Source organism: Eptesicus fuscus, chromosome 24 (assembly GCF_027574615.1).
Source record: "Eptesicus fuscus isolate TK198812 chromosome 24, DD_ASM_mEF_20220401, whole genome shotgun sequence".
NCBI lineage: Eukaryota > Metazoa > Chordata > Mammalia > Chiroptera > Vespertilionidae > Eptesicus > Eptesicus fuscus.
Genome location: NC_072496.1, coordinates 723,735 through 741,505, shown reverse-complemented (window position 1 = coordinate 741,505; position 17,771 = coordinate 723,735). Strand labels below are relative to the sequence as shown.

At 62.2% G+C, this 17,771-nt stretch overlaps 1 protein-coding gene across 4 annotated transcripts in view; it reads left to right on the top strand.

Moving 5' to 3' along the window:
• Nucleotides 1–17,771, top strand: part of NAV1 (neuron navigator 1) — a 112,129-nt gene that overhangs the window by 50,173 nt on the left and 44,185 nt on the right. For all 4 annotated transcript variants that reach the window (XM_054713135.1, XM_054713134.1, XM_054713133.1 and 1 more), the window contains exons 5-6: nucleotides 9,650–9,752; nucleotides 11,956–12,303. In XM_054713135.1, the coding sequence (XP_054569110.1) occupies nucleotides 9,650–9,752; nucleotides 11,956–12,303 (451 nt within the window). The remainder of the gene's footprint in view (nucleotides 1–9,649; nucleotides 9,753–11,955; nucleotides 12,304–17,771) is intronic.

The window sequence follows — 17,771 nt, the reverse complement described above, 5'->3', positions numbered from 1 at the left end:
ACCGGCTGCCTCCTGCACGGCCCCTACTGGGGATGGAGCCCACAACCCGGGCCTGTGCCCTGACCGGGAATCAAACCGTGACCTCGCCCTCCCCGGTGTGGCTCCGTGGATAGAGCGTTGGCCTGCAGACTGAAGGGTCCCGGGTTCGATTCCGGTCAAGGGCATGTACCTTGGTTGTGGGCACATCCCCAGTGGGGGGTGTGCAGGAGGCAGCTGATCGATGTTTCTCTCTCATCGATGTTTCTAACTCTCTCTCCCTCTCCCTTCCTCTCTGTAAAAGAAAAATCAATAAAATATATTTTTAAAACAACAACAAAACAAAACCGTGACCTCCTGGTTCATAGGTCGACGCTCAACCACTGAGCCACGCCGGCCCAGGCTGGGTAGCGTTTTAAACCCCATTTCTTCTGAGTCACAGTCTCCAAGGTGGGGCCGAAGATCATACTCCCAGAGGCTGAGAAACTCTGTAGCCAGAGGCCGAGAAACACTGTATCCGGAGGCCGAGAGACACTGTATCCGGAGGCTGAGGAACACTATAGCCGGAGGCCGAGAACCGCTGTAGCCGGAGGCCGAGAAACGCTGTAGCCGGAGGCCGAGAAATACTGTAGCCGGAGGCCGAGAAACACCGTAGCCGGAGGCTGAGAAACACTGTAGCCGGAGGCCGAGAACCGCTGTAGCCGGAGGCCGAGAAATACTGTAGCCGGAGGCCGAGAAATACTGTAGCCGGAGGCCGAGAAACACCGTAGCCGGAGGCTGAGAAACACCGTAGCCGGAGGCCGAGAACCGCTGTGGCCGGAGGCCGAGAACCGCTGTAGCCGGAGGCCGAGAAACGCTGTAGCCGGAGGCCGAGAAACGCTGTAGCCGGAGGCCGAGAAACATTGTATCCGGAGGCTGAGAAACACTGTAGCCGGAGGCTGAGAAACGCTGTAACAAGCACACAAATGCCTGTTCCTTGTGCGTTTGGAGAAACCCAGACCCGCCCCCTCACAGGTGAGCCATCCTTGAACCCCGTGAGGGCCCTCGCTGGTTTGCTCAGTGGATAGAGCGTCGGCCTGCAGACTGCAGGATTCCAATCTAAGGATTTAGAATATATTTAAGTAAAATATATTTTATATTTTTACTTAAATTTCTTACCCCCGGGCTGAGAGGCCACTCCGCTCCCTGCCCCCAGGGGGCGCTCCGTGGGCAACCGCGTCGGATCCTCGCCAAGGGGTCCCTTACCCCGTGTTTGGGTGTTTCTGCTCACTTCCTGCTGGCTCTGGTTCCCACAACACCTGATACTTCCTGGTGTGAGGCCAGACCGTCTGCGATCCAGATGCATCGCTGCCCGCGGCAGGATCTTCACGGGCAGCCGCGCCTTCCTCCCCGGCGTCCTTCCCCTGTGCTCGCCGTCAAGGCGTGTGCGTGTCTGTGTCGGAAAGCCCACGGAGCTTGACGTGACGTCCGATGGTTGTACAAACGAGGGACGGGCCCAGGAAGCAGCCAGCCAGCGGCTGAGCGAGGAGCAGAGCCGGGCCCTCTGCGCCCTTCAGATCCGCCCTGTGTCCAGCCCGACCTCCTGGGGGCCCGGCCGCCTCCGTGGCCAGCGCATGCAGTTACGTACAGACCACACCCCGGACCCGCTGAGCAATGACCCTCCATCTAAGGATGGGGGCCGGGGGCCGGGGGGAGGTGGCCAGCAGGCTGGGTGTGGGGGCCGGGGACCCTCTGCTGCAGGAGGGATGGGAATTCACACAGCAGGGGGGTGGGGGGGCCTCCCATTCCCATCAAATCCAGGAGGACTTCCTGGGGGAGGCGGGTGTTTGGAAGAACCTGCGGAACGAGGGTGTGGGGAAGGCGATGAGACGCGGTAAGAGTAGATGTTAGGCCCTGGCCGGTGTGGCCCAGTGGATAGAGCGTCGGCCTGCGGACTAAGGGGTCCCGGGTTCGATTCCGACCAAGGGCATGTACCTTGGTCGCGGGCACATCCCCAGTGGGGGGCGTGCAGGAGGCGGCTGATCGATGTTTCTCTCTCATCGATGTTTCTAACTCTCTCCCTCTCCCTTCCTCTCTGTAAAAAAAATCAATAAGATATATTTATTTTTAAAAAAAGAGTAGATGTTAGAAGTGGTACTGTTTCCCCGAATAAAGGACTCCCACGTGGAATACGAGGGGGGTGGGGGGACCTCGTAACGAGGCCAGAGCCCGCACTGGGTCGCCGTGGCATTCATAGTCCCATCCCGCCCGCCGTTCGAAACCAGGATTCCTGCCCGCGGGGCCGCTCGGTTATCACACCGTCATCCCCGACACCCACCCGCCCCGACAGAAAAGAACGATCCGGGGGGGTTCTGAGCGCCAGCGTAATTAGTCCAATGAATCTCTGGCGATGAATTATTCTGTCCGATAATCGTCTTCGGAAGCAAAGCCTTCATTAGCGGGCCTGGCTGACAGCAGGGAGTCGTACGTCCTTTTATCGTCCTCCCCCCGTCCCTGACGGGAGAGAGAGAGAATGAAAGTGGCTCCCACTTGGATAAATCCTGTCTCCGCTCACGGGGAGGCCGGCCAGGGGAGGAGCCGCGACCGGGACCGGGGCAGCCGCCCGCCCGTGTTGCCGGCTGACCCCTGACCTTCGGGGGACGGGTTCGGGGAGGCGGTGGGGGGGCTCAGTTTATCCAGTGGAAACTTGGGGAGAGTTGAGTGCGCGTTTGCGACCAGCTCGCCGACCCACAGGGCGTCTCCGTGGGAGCGGGAGGCGTGTCCTTGTAACCGGGCCATCCGAGGGCCGGCCGCCTGTCACGACGGGAGCCAATTCCGCGGACACAGAACGGAGTCACTTAGGAGCGTTTGTCCCCGTGGCCGGCACACCGGGCTCGCGAGCCACCCACGGCTCTTGGGCCCCTGGAGTGTGGCTCTTCCACAAAAGACCACGGCCTGGGCGAGTGTATGTGGAAGAAGTGGCGTTAGAAGGAGTTTACGTTTAAAAAAAGTGGCTCTCCGAAGAAATGTCCATCGTTGTGCTGTTGATGTTTGGCTCTGTGGACTCATGAGTTTGCCGACCGCTGGACTTTATCCCGATCCTGCCGGCGGCGTGGGAGCGCGGCAGGTCAGCCACACACACCTGCTCTGCCCCCCGATAAGCCGGCTGCTCGTGTTGGGTAGAAGGACAGGCATTACGTGGGGGGTAGGCGAAGGGTATGCCCAGTGGGCCGTTTGCGGGTCTGGAGGTTTGCCAAGGCCCGTGGGTCTGCGAAGGGCTGTTCCTCTTTCCACGATCACAGCTCCCAGGTGCGCGCCCAGGTCCCGCGTGCAGGTCCCGCCAGGTTCGCGTGCGCCTTCTTGAACCAGAACAAAACCGCCGCGGTTCCCAGGGCGGGGCTCACATTCCTTGCAGTTCTAGCTGGTCCCCGATATTCTGTTTCTGCCCCAACATCCTCAGCGTGGACAGAGCTGTGCCCACACAGAAAGGCGATGGCGTCACGGTGGGGTTTGCCGCGGCACCGTCGACCTTCGGGGCCAGAGACCTCTGCGTGGGGGGGGGGGGGGGGGGGGCAGCTGCGTGCGGCCGGCCGGTGAGGGGAGAGGGCCGATGGGGGACGTGATGGGAGGCGAGGCCGCACGTTGCTTGTCGGAGGCCTTGAATGCCGAGCCCAGGACTCCCGCGTCCACCTCGAGCCACGGAAGGCGTGTGCCGCGGAGGCCCGTGGTGGCCCGGATGGTGTGTCCGAAGCTCCCTGAGCCGGGGCCCAGCCTCCAGCCAGGGCTCGGCCCTCCCGTGCAGAAGTCTCTCCCCGGTGTGGGCCCCCCCGCCCCCCGCATTGGCCTCCCAGTCGGGGGTGGGGGAGGGACAGGCACAGACGGCCATCAGCCAGGTCTGCTCCCTGGTCCCAGGAGCATCCTTGGCCGCGGTTCCCATGGCAACTGACCGGCAGTGCCGACAGCAGGGAGAGCTGCAGCCCGGGGCGTCACGGGGGCCCCCACGTTGGACAAGGGGCACGGGAATCGGCTTGCCGCAGACGGGGTGGGAGGGGGGCCAGGACACCTGGGGGCCGGGGACTCACTTTGTCCGTGGAAGGAGAGAGAATCCGTGGTCTTCGTCTCTCCTCTGTCCCTCCTCTGAGCCCGGGGGCCCCTCTGCACCCTCCACGTCGTTAAAGGGAGATGACCCCGGGGGGCACAGGGCAGGGGCGCCAGCTGCGAGCCTCGTGCCCGAGCTGGGCTGAGGGTCACTGATCTGACCACGGCGGCTGCGAGGAGGGTCCGGGGCGGCGGCCCCGGCAGGTGGCGGTCAGCCTGTCCCCGAGCTTCGGTCCATCCCGTGGACACACATCAGGCGCGAATCGGGAGACGCGTGGACGGCGAGGAGTCCGTGTTCTGGGCTCCGTCCTGTGAGGTGGCTTTGTCGTTGAAAACCTGTCGCAGGCCCGGCCGGCCTGGCTCAGTGGCTGAGCGTCGACCTAGGAACCAGGAGGTCAGGGTTGGATTCCCGGTCAGGGCACAGGCCCGGGATGCGGGCTCGATCCCCAGTGTGGGGCTTGCAGGAGGCAGCCGATCCGTGGTTCTCTCTCATCACGGATGTTTCTCTCTCTCCGTCTCCCTTCCTCTCTGAAATCAATTAAAAAAAAAATTTTTTTTTAAATAGGAGAGGGGACCCCACAGCCCCTCCAGGGGGAGGCCAGCTGGGGGGGCATTGGGGTTAGGGGTCAGGAGGAGGGCAGGGGAGCCTCCGTCCCACACCTGTGCTGCCGAGGAGGGAGAAGGGGGTGGGGGTGGGGGGAGGGAAGGGGCTGACGCTCTGCTTGGCTGTGGCTGGTTCCCAGGCTCCTGCCTTGGACTTGGCCGGCCGAGGAGGCTGAGGGATCTGATGAGGCAGCGACCGCAGCCGGTGTTGGCAGGAGGCCGCCCCGACCTGCCTGCCAGGCGCTCCGGGAAGGTGCTTCCAGGCCCGAGACGGGCAGGGTCCCGAGCGGGACGAGGCCCAGGGGGCCGGGGGGGGGGGGGGGAGAAGGGCTCTGGGGACGTCTCGGGCCGGAGCCGTGCCGGCCAGCAAGGCCGGGGCCGGCTGGAGGCCGCCGTCTCGGAGAGAGCGAAGCCGGGCCTGGCCGGCAGCCCGCTCCTCATCTGTCTCCTGGCAATCCTGCGTCTCATTCATCCCGCGGAGGGGACGGCCTCTTCCCGGGGCCGGGGGGCTGCGGTCCCGCCGGCCCGTCAGAGGGGCCTCCCGGGGTCCGGCTCCATGCTCTCGGCTGTCGCCTGTCATTGATTTTGGAAAAAGCGCAGACGTTAGCCCGGCCGGCGTGGCTCAGGGGTTGAGCCTCGACCGATGAACCAGGAGGTCAGGGTTCGATTCCCGGTCAGGGCACAGGCCCACGTTGCACTCGATCCCCAGGAGGGGGCGTGCAGGAGGCAGCCGGTCCGTGATTCTCTCTCATCATGGATGTTTCTATCTCTCCCTCTCCCTTCCTCTCTGAAATCAATAAAATATATTTTTTTAAAAAGAAAAGAGCCCTGCCGAAACCGGTTTGGCTCAGTGGATAGAGCGTTAGCCTGCAGACTGAAAGGTCCCAGGTTCGATTCCGGTTAAGGGCATGTACCTTGGTTGTGGGCACATCCCCAGTAGGGGGTGTGCAGGAGGCAGCTGATGATATTTCTCTCTCATCGATGTTTCTAACTCTCTATCTCTCTCCCTTCCTCTCTGTAAAAAAGTCAATAAAATATATTAAAAAAAAAGAAAAAAAAAAGAAAAGAGCCCTAACCCGTGTGGCTCAGTGGATAGAGCGTCGGCCTGCGGACTGAAGGGTCCCAGGTTCGGTTCCGGTCCAGGGCATGTACCTTGGTTGCGGGCACATCCCCAGTAGGGAGTGTGCAGGAGGCAGCTGATCGATATTTCTCTCTCATCGATGTTTCTAACTCTCTATCCCTCTCCCTTCCTCTCTGTAAAAAAATCAATAAAATATATATTTTTTAAAAAATAAAAGAGCCCTAGCTGGTTTGGCTCAGTGGATAGAGCATGGGCCTGCAGACTGAAGGGTCCTGGGTTTGATTCTGGTCAAGGGCACATGCCCAGGTTGCAGGCTCAATCCTCAGTAGGGGGCGTGCAGGAGGCAGCCTGTCCATGATTCTCTCTCATCATGGATGTTTCTATCTCTCATCTCTCTTCCTCTCTGAAATCAATAAAAATATATTTTAAAAAAAGAAAAGAAAAAGCACGGCCTTCAGAGTCGGACTTGGACTCAGATCCCGGCGGGCGCGCCCACACACGCTGTGTGAGCTGAGCAAGTGAACTGGCCTCTCTGAGCCAAACGTCTGTAACAGGGCGGACGGACGGGGTCGACGTCAGCGCTCAGCTCACGCTCAGATACTGTTTTCTTTCTCCCCTTCCCTTCGGGCCTCGGAGAGCATTGACTGCCTTTATCTTTATTTTTTGAGCATGTTTTTATTGATTACAGAGAGCGAGGAAGGGAGAGTGATAGAGAGAGAGAGAAACATCAATGAGAGAGAATCATGGATCGGCTGCCTCCTGCACGCCCCCTACTGGGGATCGAGCCCGCAACCCGGGCCTGTGCCCCGACCGGGAACCGAACCCCGACCTCCTGGTTCGTGGGCCGTCGCTCAGCCGCTGAGCCACGCCGGCCGGGCAAGCATCGCCTGCTTTTCAGGACCAAGTTTCCCCGTAGCATTTCTCCGTCGGAAGTCCTCCGTGGAGCTAACCTCGAGCCTTCTTGCTTCCGTTTGGGCCCAAGCCCTGCAGGGGACCCTTGGCCTGTGTCCAGGCCCGATCCTTTCGGTGGGTGGTGGGACCCTCTTGGAGGGGGCAGGCGTGTTGGTGGCAGATGAGCTGTGCCCGAGGGTCCCCGGGGGGCTGGGGAGCAGCAGAGGGTCGAGGGGATCGGGCCCATGGGAGTCCTTTCTGGAACCTCCAGGGAGAAAGCCCGGGGGAGGCATACCAGCTCTGATGCAGGGGCAGATGCTCTGCCGATACTAATATTACTCCTTTCACCACCAGAAACTCCCCAGGCCTCCCCCCCACCGCCATTACCCCCCCCCCACCTCCACCTCTGCCCCTGGTGGCTGTCCACCCCTGGGCCCCGCCCCCAGCCCCTCCCCCCCCTGCAGATGGTTTTCTGCTGTGTCCACTGTTGCCATAACAACCACTCCCATCTCCCCGCAGCCGGACTGCATTAGAGCAGGTGTCCATGACGGGTCTGGGCAGCGTCACGGATGGGAACATGTGCGTGCGGTAAATCTCGAGGCCCGGGGGGCAGGAGAGACAGGGCCTGTGGGGCTGGGGACCGCGTCTCCGGATAAGGCGGGCGGGTCATTTTCTGCAGGGGGGGGGGGCTGCCCTCCCAGCTGGGCCTGGAGTCCAAGTCTTTTTTGTTAAATACATTTTTATTGATTTTCAGAGAGGGAGGGGGAGAGAGAGAGAGAAACATCCACGATGAGAGAGAATCACCGATCGGCTGCCTCCTGCACGCCCCACACCGGGGATCGAGCCCGCAACCCAGGCCTGTGCCCCGACCGGGAATCGAACCCTGACCTCCTGGTTCCTAGGTCGATGCTCAGCCACTGAGCCATGCCAGCCGGGCTCAGACAAGCTCCTTTCTTTCTTTCTTTCTTTCTTTCTTTCTTTCTTTCTTTCTTTCTTTCTTTCTTTCTTTCTTTCTTTTAAATATATTTTTATTGACTTCGGAGAGGAAGGGAGAGGGATAGAGAGATAGAAACACCAATGATGGGAGAGAACCATTGATCGGCTGCCTCCTGCACGCCTCCCCCCCCCCCCCCGGGGACCGAGCCTGCAACCCGGGCATGTGCCCCTGGCCAGAATCGAACCCGGGACCCCTCAGTCCGCAGGCCGACGCTCCATCCACTGAGCCACACCGGCCAGGGCTCAGACAAGCGTCTTGACCTGGAACATGGCAGAGGAGCAGAAGTGAGACCTCGGGGCACAGATGGGAACCCCGATCCGGTCTCCCCGCCCCCCGGTGTGCAGGGCAGAGGGACAGACAGCGCAGCCAGGACCCCGACGCTCTGGGCCTGCGTCTGAGCTCCCCAGGGTGGGTGCTGCGAACCCCTGGCTGCCCTGCAAGGACGGGTGGCGCCTGGGACCAGCCCGAGGCCAGGAGAGGACTGTGCTGAGCAGAATGCCCAGCCCCAGCCCGCAGCCACCCGCCCTGCGACCGGGGCGACGGAGGACCCACAGCGCCCCCTGGCGACCCTCCTCAGCGTCCCCGCCCCCCTCGCCTTCTGTGGCTCAGTTTGCAAAGCACCGTTATCTTTCCGGGTTCGGGCTTCCGCCGCCTGCCTCCCTGGCAGATGTTTTACCTCGAAAAGAAATGGATTTGGGGTCTGCAAACCCGCTCCCTCCCTGCATTCGCTCTGTGCGACGTGGCTCTGCCCCGGTGCCGCCTGGTCCAAGTCCCTGATGCACCCCCTCCGCCCGCCCCGTGGCAGCATCTCTCACCCCCTGGAGCCCCCTCCGCGCTCCCCTGCAGCTCCAGGGACCTGCTGAGCCCGGGCCCCAGCCTGGCACTCGTCCCCCGGGTCCTGCCTGCAGCCCCGGGTTCCTCAAACCAGTCCGGGAGCGGCCGGCGGGCTGACTCCTTAGACAGAGGGGTGCAGACACCACCAGGTGGGGGCACCCCGCCCTCCCCCTCCCCCCGGAAACGCCCTGAGCAGCCCGTCCGTGCTGCCCTCCCGCTCCCCGAGGGGGGTCCCGGCTGCAGAGCGGCAGGCGGCACGGGCCTCCCCGGGCAGCTGGGTGCCCACCTGGCCCCAACGCCACCCCCCAGCCTCCCCCTCCCCCTCCCCCGGCGGGAGGGGAGCCCGGTGTGGTTTCTGCCCGGCCCCGCTGTCGGCCTGGGGAGGCGGCGGGGGCGGCCGCCCTCTGCTGGCCGGTTGCTGTTACTGCAGAGGTGGCATCCTCCCTGCCGCCCGGCCCGCGCCCTCCCAGCGGCGCACCCTTCCCGGGGGTTCACCGTCCATCGGAGCCAGGCCTGGGCGCCGCCCTCGGCGGGATGGAGCCGAACTGGACTGGGAATCGGGTCGGGCTCTGCGGCTTGTTTTTTGTTTGTTTTAAAAATATATTTTATTGATTTTTTACAGAGAGGAAGGGAGAGGGACAGAGAGTCAGAAACATTGATGAGAGAGAAACATCGATCAGCTGCCTCCTGCATGCCCCCCACTGGGGATGTGCCCGCAACCCAGGTCCATGCCCTTGACCGGAATCGAACCCGGGACCCTTCAGTCCGCAGGCCGACGCTCTATCCACTGAGCCACACCGGTTTCGGCTTATTGATTTTAGAGAGAGGAAGGGAGAGGGAGAGAGAGGCAGAAACATCCATGATGACAGAGAATCACGGACCGGCTGCCTCCTGCACACCCCCCACTGGGGATGGAGCCCATATACCAGGCCTGTGCCCTGACCGGGAATCGAACCGTGACCTCCTGGTTCCTAGGTTGACGCTCAACCACGGAGCCACGCCGGCCGGGCCCAAGGCTGAGGGTTCAGAGTGGCCAAAGGCATGTGTCCGGGGCTGTAGAAGGCCCGAGGGGCGGGGACCCCCAGGCCCCAGGCCCGGCCCCCTGGGGAGACGGTCCGTCTCGGCCTCCCTGACGCCCCGGCTCCCAGCGGTGGGTCCCCCTCGCTCACCGGCTTCCTCTCTCCCCCCAGACCCGGAGTCCCAGAGGAAGAGGACGGTGCAGAACGTCCTGGACCTTCGACAGAACCTGGAGGAGACCATGACCAGCCTGCGGGGGTCCCAGGTGACCCACAGGTGAGCTGCCGCGGGGCCACGCCCTCCCCCGGCCTCCAGGCTCCCTCTCCCTCTTCGACCTCCCCTCGTGGGTCCCCTGGTGTCCCCGAAGGCTTTCCTCGTCCCGCTCTGCAGCCTCCCTCCTTCCGGGACAGGGGGTGCCCTCCTTCCTAGACAGGGGGTGCCCTCCCATCACGGGGGTCTTCGGCTCTGTAGTGAGGTTCCCTCTCGTCTCTTCTTTGTTGTTAATTTTAAATATGTTTTTATTGCCTTAGCGTCGGCCTGGGGACTGAAGGGTCCCGGGTTCGATCCCGGTCAAGGGCATGTACCTTGGTTGCGGGCACATCCCCAGTGGGGGGCGTGCAGGAGGCAGCTGATCGATGTTTCTCTCTCATCGATGTTTCTAACTCTCTATCCCTCTCCCTTCCTCTCTGTAAAAAAAAATCAATAAAATATATTTTAAAAAGTAAATATGTTTTTATTGATGTCAGAGAGGAAGGGAGAGGGGAGAGAGAGAGGAACATCCATGATGAGAGAGAGAGAAAACCACTGATCGGCTGCCTCCTGCACACCCCACCCTGGGGATCGAGCCCGCCACCGGGGCACGTGCCCTGACCAGGAATCGAACCCTGACCTCCGGGTTCATAGGTCGACGCTCAGCCACTGAGCAAACCGGCCCCCTTGTCTCTTTGGCTTGAAGATCAGCGGGACCCCACACAGTGTCACCCCGACGCTGTGCCATGTGGGTGCGCCCCTCCACCCATCCCGGGGGCCTCGGAGCCTCCAGCTGCTGGAGCATCACCCCCCGCCCCCCCGCAGGGCATCCTGGCCACAGCCTCTGTGACTCAGAACTTCCCCCCGGGCTCCTGGGGCTGCCCAGATGAGCTCATGCTGCAGCGCCAGGGGGCAGGGAGCGAGCCGCCGCCAGGATTGGGAAATCGTGGGGGTGTGAAACAGGAAGGCGGTGAGGGGGACCGGCCGCCGCTCCAGCTGGACGAGAGAGCGGTTCCTCCCCACCTCCCGGGGCTGGAGAACGAGGGGAGAACGGAGAAAGGCCTTCCTTAGCCCGAGTGGTAGCCAGAGTGCATTTGCATACCTCCGGGAACGGGGGGCTCACTACCTCTCCGCACCCCGGCCCATGGTGGGATCGCCATGGCTCAGAAGTGGAACTGAGATCAGGCCGCTGGCCGGTGTGGCTCCGTGGCTAGAGCATCGGCCCACAGACGGAAGGGCCCCGGATTCGGTTCCGGTGGAGGGCTCAGCCCCTGAGCCACGCCGGCCGGGCTGAAATCTTGGGGATCCTCCTCCTTCCCCGTCCGGGGAAGGGGCTGGAACGGCGCTGACCGGTGGCCCGCCAGCCCCTGCCGGGAAGGCAGAGAGCACCTAGTTGCCAAGAGGGTCCCACCCTGAGTGACTCACTGCCCGCCCCCGCCCCCCCCCCCAAAGGGCCAAGGTGGCAGCTTCAGCCCCCGGGGGCCACGGACTCTGAGCAGCTGGACCCCAGGCAGGCGATGCTGGGCGGGGGGAGGGGGGGAGGGAGGCCAAAAGCCTTTTGCACACAGCTGACCGGTGGGGGCGGGGGGAGCTGTCTCGGGCCTCTGGCTTCTGTCTCCCTCTAGGGGAAAGGGAACTGAGAGTCCTGGTGGGCTTTCTGTCTGCCACGGACCCAGGGCCACTTCTGCTGTTAGCATAGGTTCCCATTAGTCCCCCAGGGCCTCCCGGAGGAGGTGGCCTGGGGCAGGCTGAGGGCCTCCTGGAGGAGGTGGCCTGGGGCAGGCTGAGGGCCTCCCGGAGGAGGTAGCCTGGGGCAGGTGGGGGGCCCTGGGGAGCAGGCTGAGGGCCTCCCGGAGGAGGTGGCCTGGGACAAGTGGGGGGCTCCGGGGAGCAGGCTGAGGGCCTCCCGGAGGAGGTGGCCTGGGGCAGGTGGGGGGCTCTGGGGAGCAGGCTGAGGGCCTCCCGGAGGAGGTGGCCTGGGGCAGGTGGGGGGCTCTGGGGAGCAGGCCGAGGGCCTCCCGGAGGAGGTGGCCTGGGGCAGGTGGGGGGCTCCGGGGAGCAGGCTGAGGGCCTCCCGGAGGAGGTGGCCTGGGACAGGTGGGGGGCTCCGGGGAGCAGGCTGAGGGCCTCCCGGAGGAGGTGGCCGGGGGCAGGTGGGGGGCCCTGGGGAGCAGGCCGAGGGGGCAGGAGGCGGCTCTGCCCCGGTGACCGTGCCCTCTGCCCCGCCCAGCTCCCTGGAGATGACCTGCTACGACAGCGACGACGCCAACCCCCGCAGCGTGTCCAGCCTCTCGAACCGCTCGTCCCCCCTGTCCTGGCGCTACGGCCAGGCCAGCCCGCGGCTGCAGGCGGGCGACGCGCCCTCGGTGGGCGGGGGCTGCCGCTCGGAGGGGCCGCCCGCCTGGTACATGCACGGGGAGCGGGCCCACTACGCGCACACCATGCCCATGCGCAGCCCCAGCAAGCTCACCCACATCTCCCGCCTGGACGCCGACGACGCCGACCTCAAGTCCGGCTACATGAGCGACAGCGACCTCATGGGCAAGACCCTGACCGAGGACGAGGACATCACCACCGGGTGAGGGCGGGCCGCTCTGCGGGGGGCGGGCGGGGGTGGGGGGGGGAGAGGGGCACAGAGGGTCCTGTGGGGCGGGATCCCTTATGTGTCTGCTGTGCTGAGACAGGGGGGCCTCCGTGTGCTGGTCTTGATCGCCCCTGAAATGAATGCACTGGGTCCTTCTAGACTTGGGTGTGGTGGGCAGGGCCAGCGTCTCATTGGCCCCGGTGGCTGTCATTCTGTGCTGAACTGGGGGCTGATGTCTCCTCTCATTGGCCCCCCTGGTTGTCATTCTGTGTTCTCTGGGGCTGATGCCTCCTCTCATTGGCCCCTGTGGCTGTCATTCTGTGTTCTCTGGGGCCTGATGGCCTCCTCTCATTGGCCCCCCTGGCTGTCATTCTGTGTTCTCTGGGGCTGATGCCTCCTCTCATTGGCCCCTGTGGCTGTCATTCTGTGTTCTCTGGGGCTGATGCCTCCTCTCATTGGCCCCTGTGGCTGTCATTCTGTGTTCTCTGGAGCTGATGCCTCCTCTCATTGGCCCCCCTGGTTGTCATTCTGTGTTCTCTGGGGCTGATGGCCTCCTCTCATTGGCCCCTGTGGCTGTCATTCTATGGTGTCCCCGCCCTAGTCCTTGACCTTCAAAAAAGGCTGGCAGGTGGGAGGGGCCCGGGAAAGAGGGTTGGGCGACCTCACCTGCTGCCCTGTTTGTGCGAAGAGGGTGATAAGCCCCCGTCTGTCTGTCTCGAGAGGCTGCTAAGGAGAGAAAGTGTGGGTGAGCGAAGGGGTCGAAGGGGTCGCAGCTGCACCGCCTCCCCCCGGGTCCCCAGCCCCTGTCCCCGTGTGACCCAGTGCCCCCCTCCCCCCCCATGTCTGCTCCTCCGCGGATTGTCCTGTGCCCTCCTGCCCCTGCCTCAGCCTGTAAACCCTCTGCCTGGTCCTTGCTCCACGGGACCCTCATCTTCTGATCTTTCTTTTATTTTAAATATATTTTTATTGATGTCAGAGAGGAAGGGAGAGGGAGAGGGAAAGAAACATCCGTGATGAGAGAGAATCACGGATCGGCTGCCTCCTGCACGCCCCACACTGGGGATCCAGCCCACAACCCGGGCCTGTGCCCTGACCGGGAACCGAACCCTGACCTCCTGGTTCATAGGTTGACACTCAACCCCGGAGCCACGCCGGCCGGGCTCATCGTAATCGTTTTCTGCCCCGGTGGACGGGGTGGGGTTTGTGGAGCCGCTAAGACGGGGTGACAGCCGGGAGGGAGTGGGGCGGATGGGAAGAGAGGTGCTGGCTGAGACGCTTTCCATTCTCCCTCCCCGTTGTCTCCGGGACCTTCCGAGGGACCGCACGGGCAGCGGCAGGGACTCCTTCTCCCCAGGAAAACCGCCGCGTGTGCGAGAAGAAATCTCAGGCCACCCACGGCTCCCGCCCGGGGAGGGACCGGGAGGGACCAGGCGGGGCCGTCCAGCCGAGCGGGCTGCTCCGAGCAGAACAGCTGACGCATGTGGGGTTGTTTATGGCCCGTAAATCCCAGGCCCCGACCTCAGACCTCCCTGGCACTCGGCTCAGCTGGCCGGCCTGCAGCTGGGGCCCGAGGGGAGCCGGCCGCGCCTCCGGTGCTCCGAGGTGGAGCCGGGCAGGAGGGGGCGGGAGGGGCAGCCGGGCTATTTTCATATTTTCTTAAGTGAGCCGGGGTTTCATGCTCGTCCCAGCCCCCCTCCCCACCCCCCGACCCCCCGCTGGAAGCTGTCCAGTTGTCCACGATCCACTTGAAAGTTGGCACCTACGCGGGTCACCGCCTGACACCGTCCGCCGCGGTGACACGTAGACAACCTCGACCTGGCTGCCGGGTGTCCTGGGTGACAGCTCGGACACTTTTAACCTCTTGAAAAAGAGAAGAGGAATTTGTTTTTCCAAAAATAGTCAGGTCTGGAATCTAAAGAAGATAAGGTGGGGCCCTGGCCCGTGTGGCTCAGTGGAGAGAGCCTCGGCCTGCGGACGGAAGGGTCCCGGGTTCGATTCCGGTCAAGGGCACGTCCCTCGGTGGCAGGCTCCTCCCCGGCCCGGGCCCTGGTCGGGGCTCGTGCGGGAGGCAACCCTCCGATGTGTCTCTCTCACATCGATATTTCTCTCTGTCTCTCTCCCTCTCTCTCCCACTTTTCCTAAAAGTCAATGGGAAAATGTCCTCGGGGGAGGATTCGCAAAAAGACAATAATTAAAGAGTGATAATAAGATAAGGTCTGCAGCCGTCTGTCCCCCATCCCAGCACCGGGGTCAGAGCGGGAGGGAGGTCGGCCCCCACGGGGTTGGACGCGGGCACGGGGTCCGGCAGGACGTGCGCCCAGAGGGGAAGGAGGTCAGCCAGCCCGCCCCGGGCCTTCTCCCCGCGCCCCCTCCCCGCGCCCTCTCCCCTGCTCCAACTAGGGGTTAACCCCCCCACACACACCCCGGCAAAGTCTCCATGTCTGTCTGTGCAAATGCCAGTCTGGGTGGCTGTGCCCCAGCTTCCCAGGGGGAGGGGCAGGGTCCCAGGCTGAGCCAGCGGCAGTCCCGACAGATGCACTCCTCCAGGGGGCGCCACTCACATTGGTCAGAGTCGTGTGCTCATCAGCCAAGGGCCACGGGGCCTTAGACAAGCCAGCAGGTGTCTCCTCTCTCTCTCTCTCTCTCTCTCTCTCTCTCTCTCTCTCTCTCTCTTAAAAAATGCTTATTGTGGAGCCCTAACTGGTTTGGCTCAGTGCATAGAGCATCATCAGTCTGCACCCTGAAGGGTCCCGGGTTCGATTCCGGCCAGGGCACATGCCTGGGTTGTGGGCTCGATCCCCAGTAGGAGGCAGCCGATCGATGACTCCCTCTCATCACGGATGTTTCTCTCTCTCTCTCTCCCTCTCTTTTCCTCTCTGAAATCAATGAAAACATATTTAAAAAATAAAAAAAACAAGTGAGAGCTGTGCTGGGTACTCTTGGTTGTAGGTCCTTGCTGTTCGTCACTTTGCGTGTTTCTTGCCACGCCCTGCCGGCCGAGCAGGCGGCTTCGGGAAGAGGCTGGGGGTGGGGGTGGGGGTGGGGGGGCGGGTGGGGGACAGCTGGCTTGTGGCTCCCTGTTCCGTGTGTGGCTGGATGTCCCAGGCCCCCCCCCCCCCCACCCCCGCCATCCCATCTCCCCCGCCCCAGTCTGTCCTCTTGAACTGCGCCTGGGGCTCCAAAGCAGCTGCGAATCGTTTCCTCTTTGGCTCTGAAGTGCCCTGACGTTGAAAAATGTCAAATAAAATAAACCGGAGGCCCCTGCCTCCTCCCAGGCTGGCTCTGTGCTCCCCGAGTCAGGGAGCCCGGGCCTTAAAGGGACACCGCCGGGCCTCTGCTGCCCCCCCCTCCTGAGGGGGACCCCGACGTGCCCACCCACCCTCAGCCGCAGGGATCCGCCCGCGTGGGGGCTGGGCGTGGGGGTGTGTAAAGGAGGGGGGCGCCCTCTGACTTCGGACGAGCAGGGAGGAGAGTTTCTCTGGCCTCCGCCTTGGTCTTCTCTTCCCCGGCAGCGCTCTGGGCGGCCCCCCCCCCCAGGGGCAGCTGGACCGGGCCTGGCTGTGGCCCGTGGAACGCGAGGCTTGGGGTACAGGCGGGGTGGGGGCCACGCTGGGGAGGCCCCAGCGTTCGATCCAGGAAGGAAACAATTTCTGCCCTTGAATCGAATCAGATCTAAAAGGAGGGAGATGGCCCGGCCGGTGTGGCTCAGTGGATAGAGCGTCGGCCTGTGGGCTGAGGGGTCCCGGGTTCGATTCCGGTCAAGGGCATGGACCTTGGTTGCAGGCACATCCCCAGTGGGGGGCGTGCAGGAGGCAGCTGATCGATGCTTCTCTCTCATCGATGTTTCTGACTCTCTATCCCTCTCCCTTCCTCTCTGTAAAAAAATCAATAAAATATATATAAATAAATAAATAAATAAATAAAAGGAGGGAGATGGCCCCGGCCGGTTTGGCTCAGTGGATAGAGCGTCGGCCTGGTCCTGGGTTCGATTCCGCTCAAGGGCACATGCCCGGGTTTCGGGCTTGATCCCCAGTAGATGTTTCTCTCTCTCTCCTCTCCCTCTCTGAAATCAATAAAAATATAAATAAGTAAAAAAATAAATAAATGGAGGGAGGGAGGGAGGGAGGGAGATGGCCCCCGGCCAGCGTGGCTCCGTGGTTGAGCATGGACCTCTGAACCAGGCGGTCAGGGTTCGATTCCCGGTCAGGGCACACGTCTGGGTTCTGGGCTCGATCCCCCAGTAGGGGGCGTGCAGGAGGCAGCCGACCCGTGATTCTCATTATTGATGTTTCTATCTCTCCCTCTCCCTTCCTTTCTCAGAGCAACAAAAAAATATTTTTTTTAAAAAAAAAAAAGGAGCCAAAACCGGTTTGGCTCAGTGGATAGAGCATCAGCCTGCGGACTGAAGGGTCCCGGGTTCGATTCCGGTCAAGGGCGTGTACCTTGGTTGCGGGCACATCCCCAGTAGGGGGGCGTGCAGGAGGCAGCTGATCGATGTTTCTCTCTCATCGATGTTTCCAACTCTCTATCCCTCTCCCTTCCTCTACTGTAAAAAATCAATAAAATATATTTTTTTTTAAAAAAGAGGGAAGGTGGGAAGGAAAAGAAGGCGGGTGTAGAGTCAGACTCTCTCTGACCCCCACCTCCTGAAACACCCCTTCGTTCTTAGAACAGAAGAACGGTAGCACACACACCCCCAGGTGGATCCGGCTGCCTCGTGGCCGTGGCCCCTTCAGACCCAGCGGGGCTGGCGGAAGGCGGGAGGGAGCCAGGTATTCCAGAGGGCCCCGCTGGAGGGATGCTGGTTGCCAGGGCAACGGATGCAGGCGGAAGCTGCTGCGGAGCGGCCCCTCCTCCCCGGTGTCCTAGTAACCTACAATCGCGCTGCCTGCCGGGTGCTCACTGCGATGGATGACAGACAGTTTGGTTGACAATCAGGCGGGAGATGTGCGTGAGGTTGAGGAGATGGGTGTGGCTTTTCCCACCCGCCGGGCTCACCTGCCCGTCCGCCCCCGGTCGCTCCTCCTGAATCGTAAGCCTCCTCCTTTTCCCCACTCTCTCCAGAGATCCGTGGGAAAATGTCCTCGGGGGAGAATTAGCAAAAAGATAAGTAAATAGAAGGTAGAATATCGTGTTGTACGCACCGGGCGCTCCGGAGAAGTCACTCCTGGAAAACCAACCCCTGAAAGTCCTCATCTGGATTCTGTTTTATTTTAAGTATTTTGTTGTTGTCGTTGGAAATCGACCCGTGAGTGACCCGAGAGCCCCTGCTTCTTTGTGCTTTTCTGTGTTGGTCTATTCTTTCTTAAAAAAAAAAAAAATACATATATATATATATATATATATATATATATATATATATTATTGATTTTTTACAGAGAGGAAGGGAGAGGGAGAGAGAGTCAGAAACATCGATGAGAGAGAAGCATCGATCAGCTGCCTCCTGCACGCCCCCCACTGGG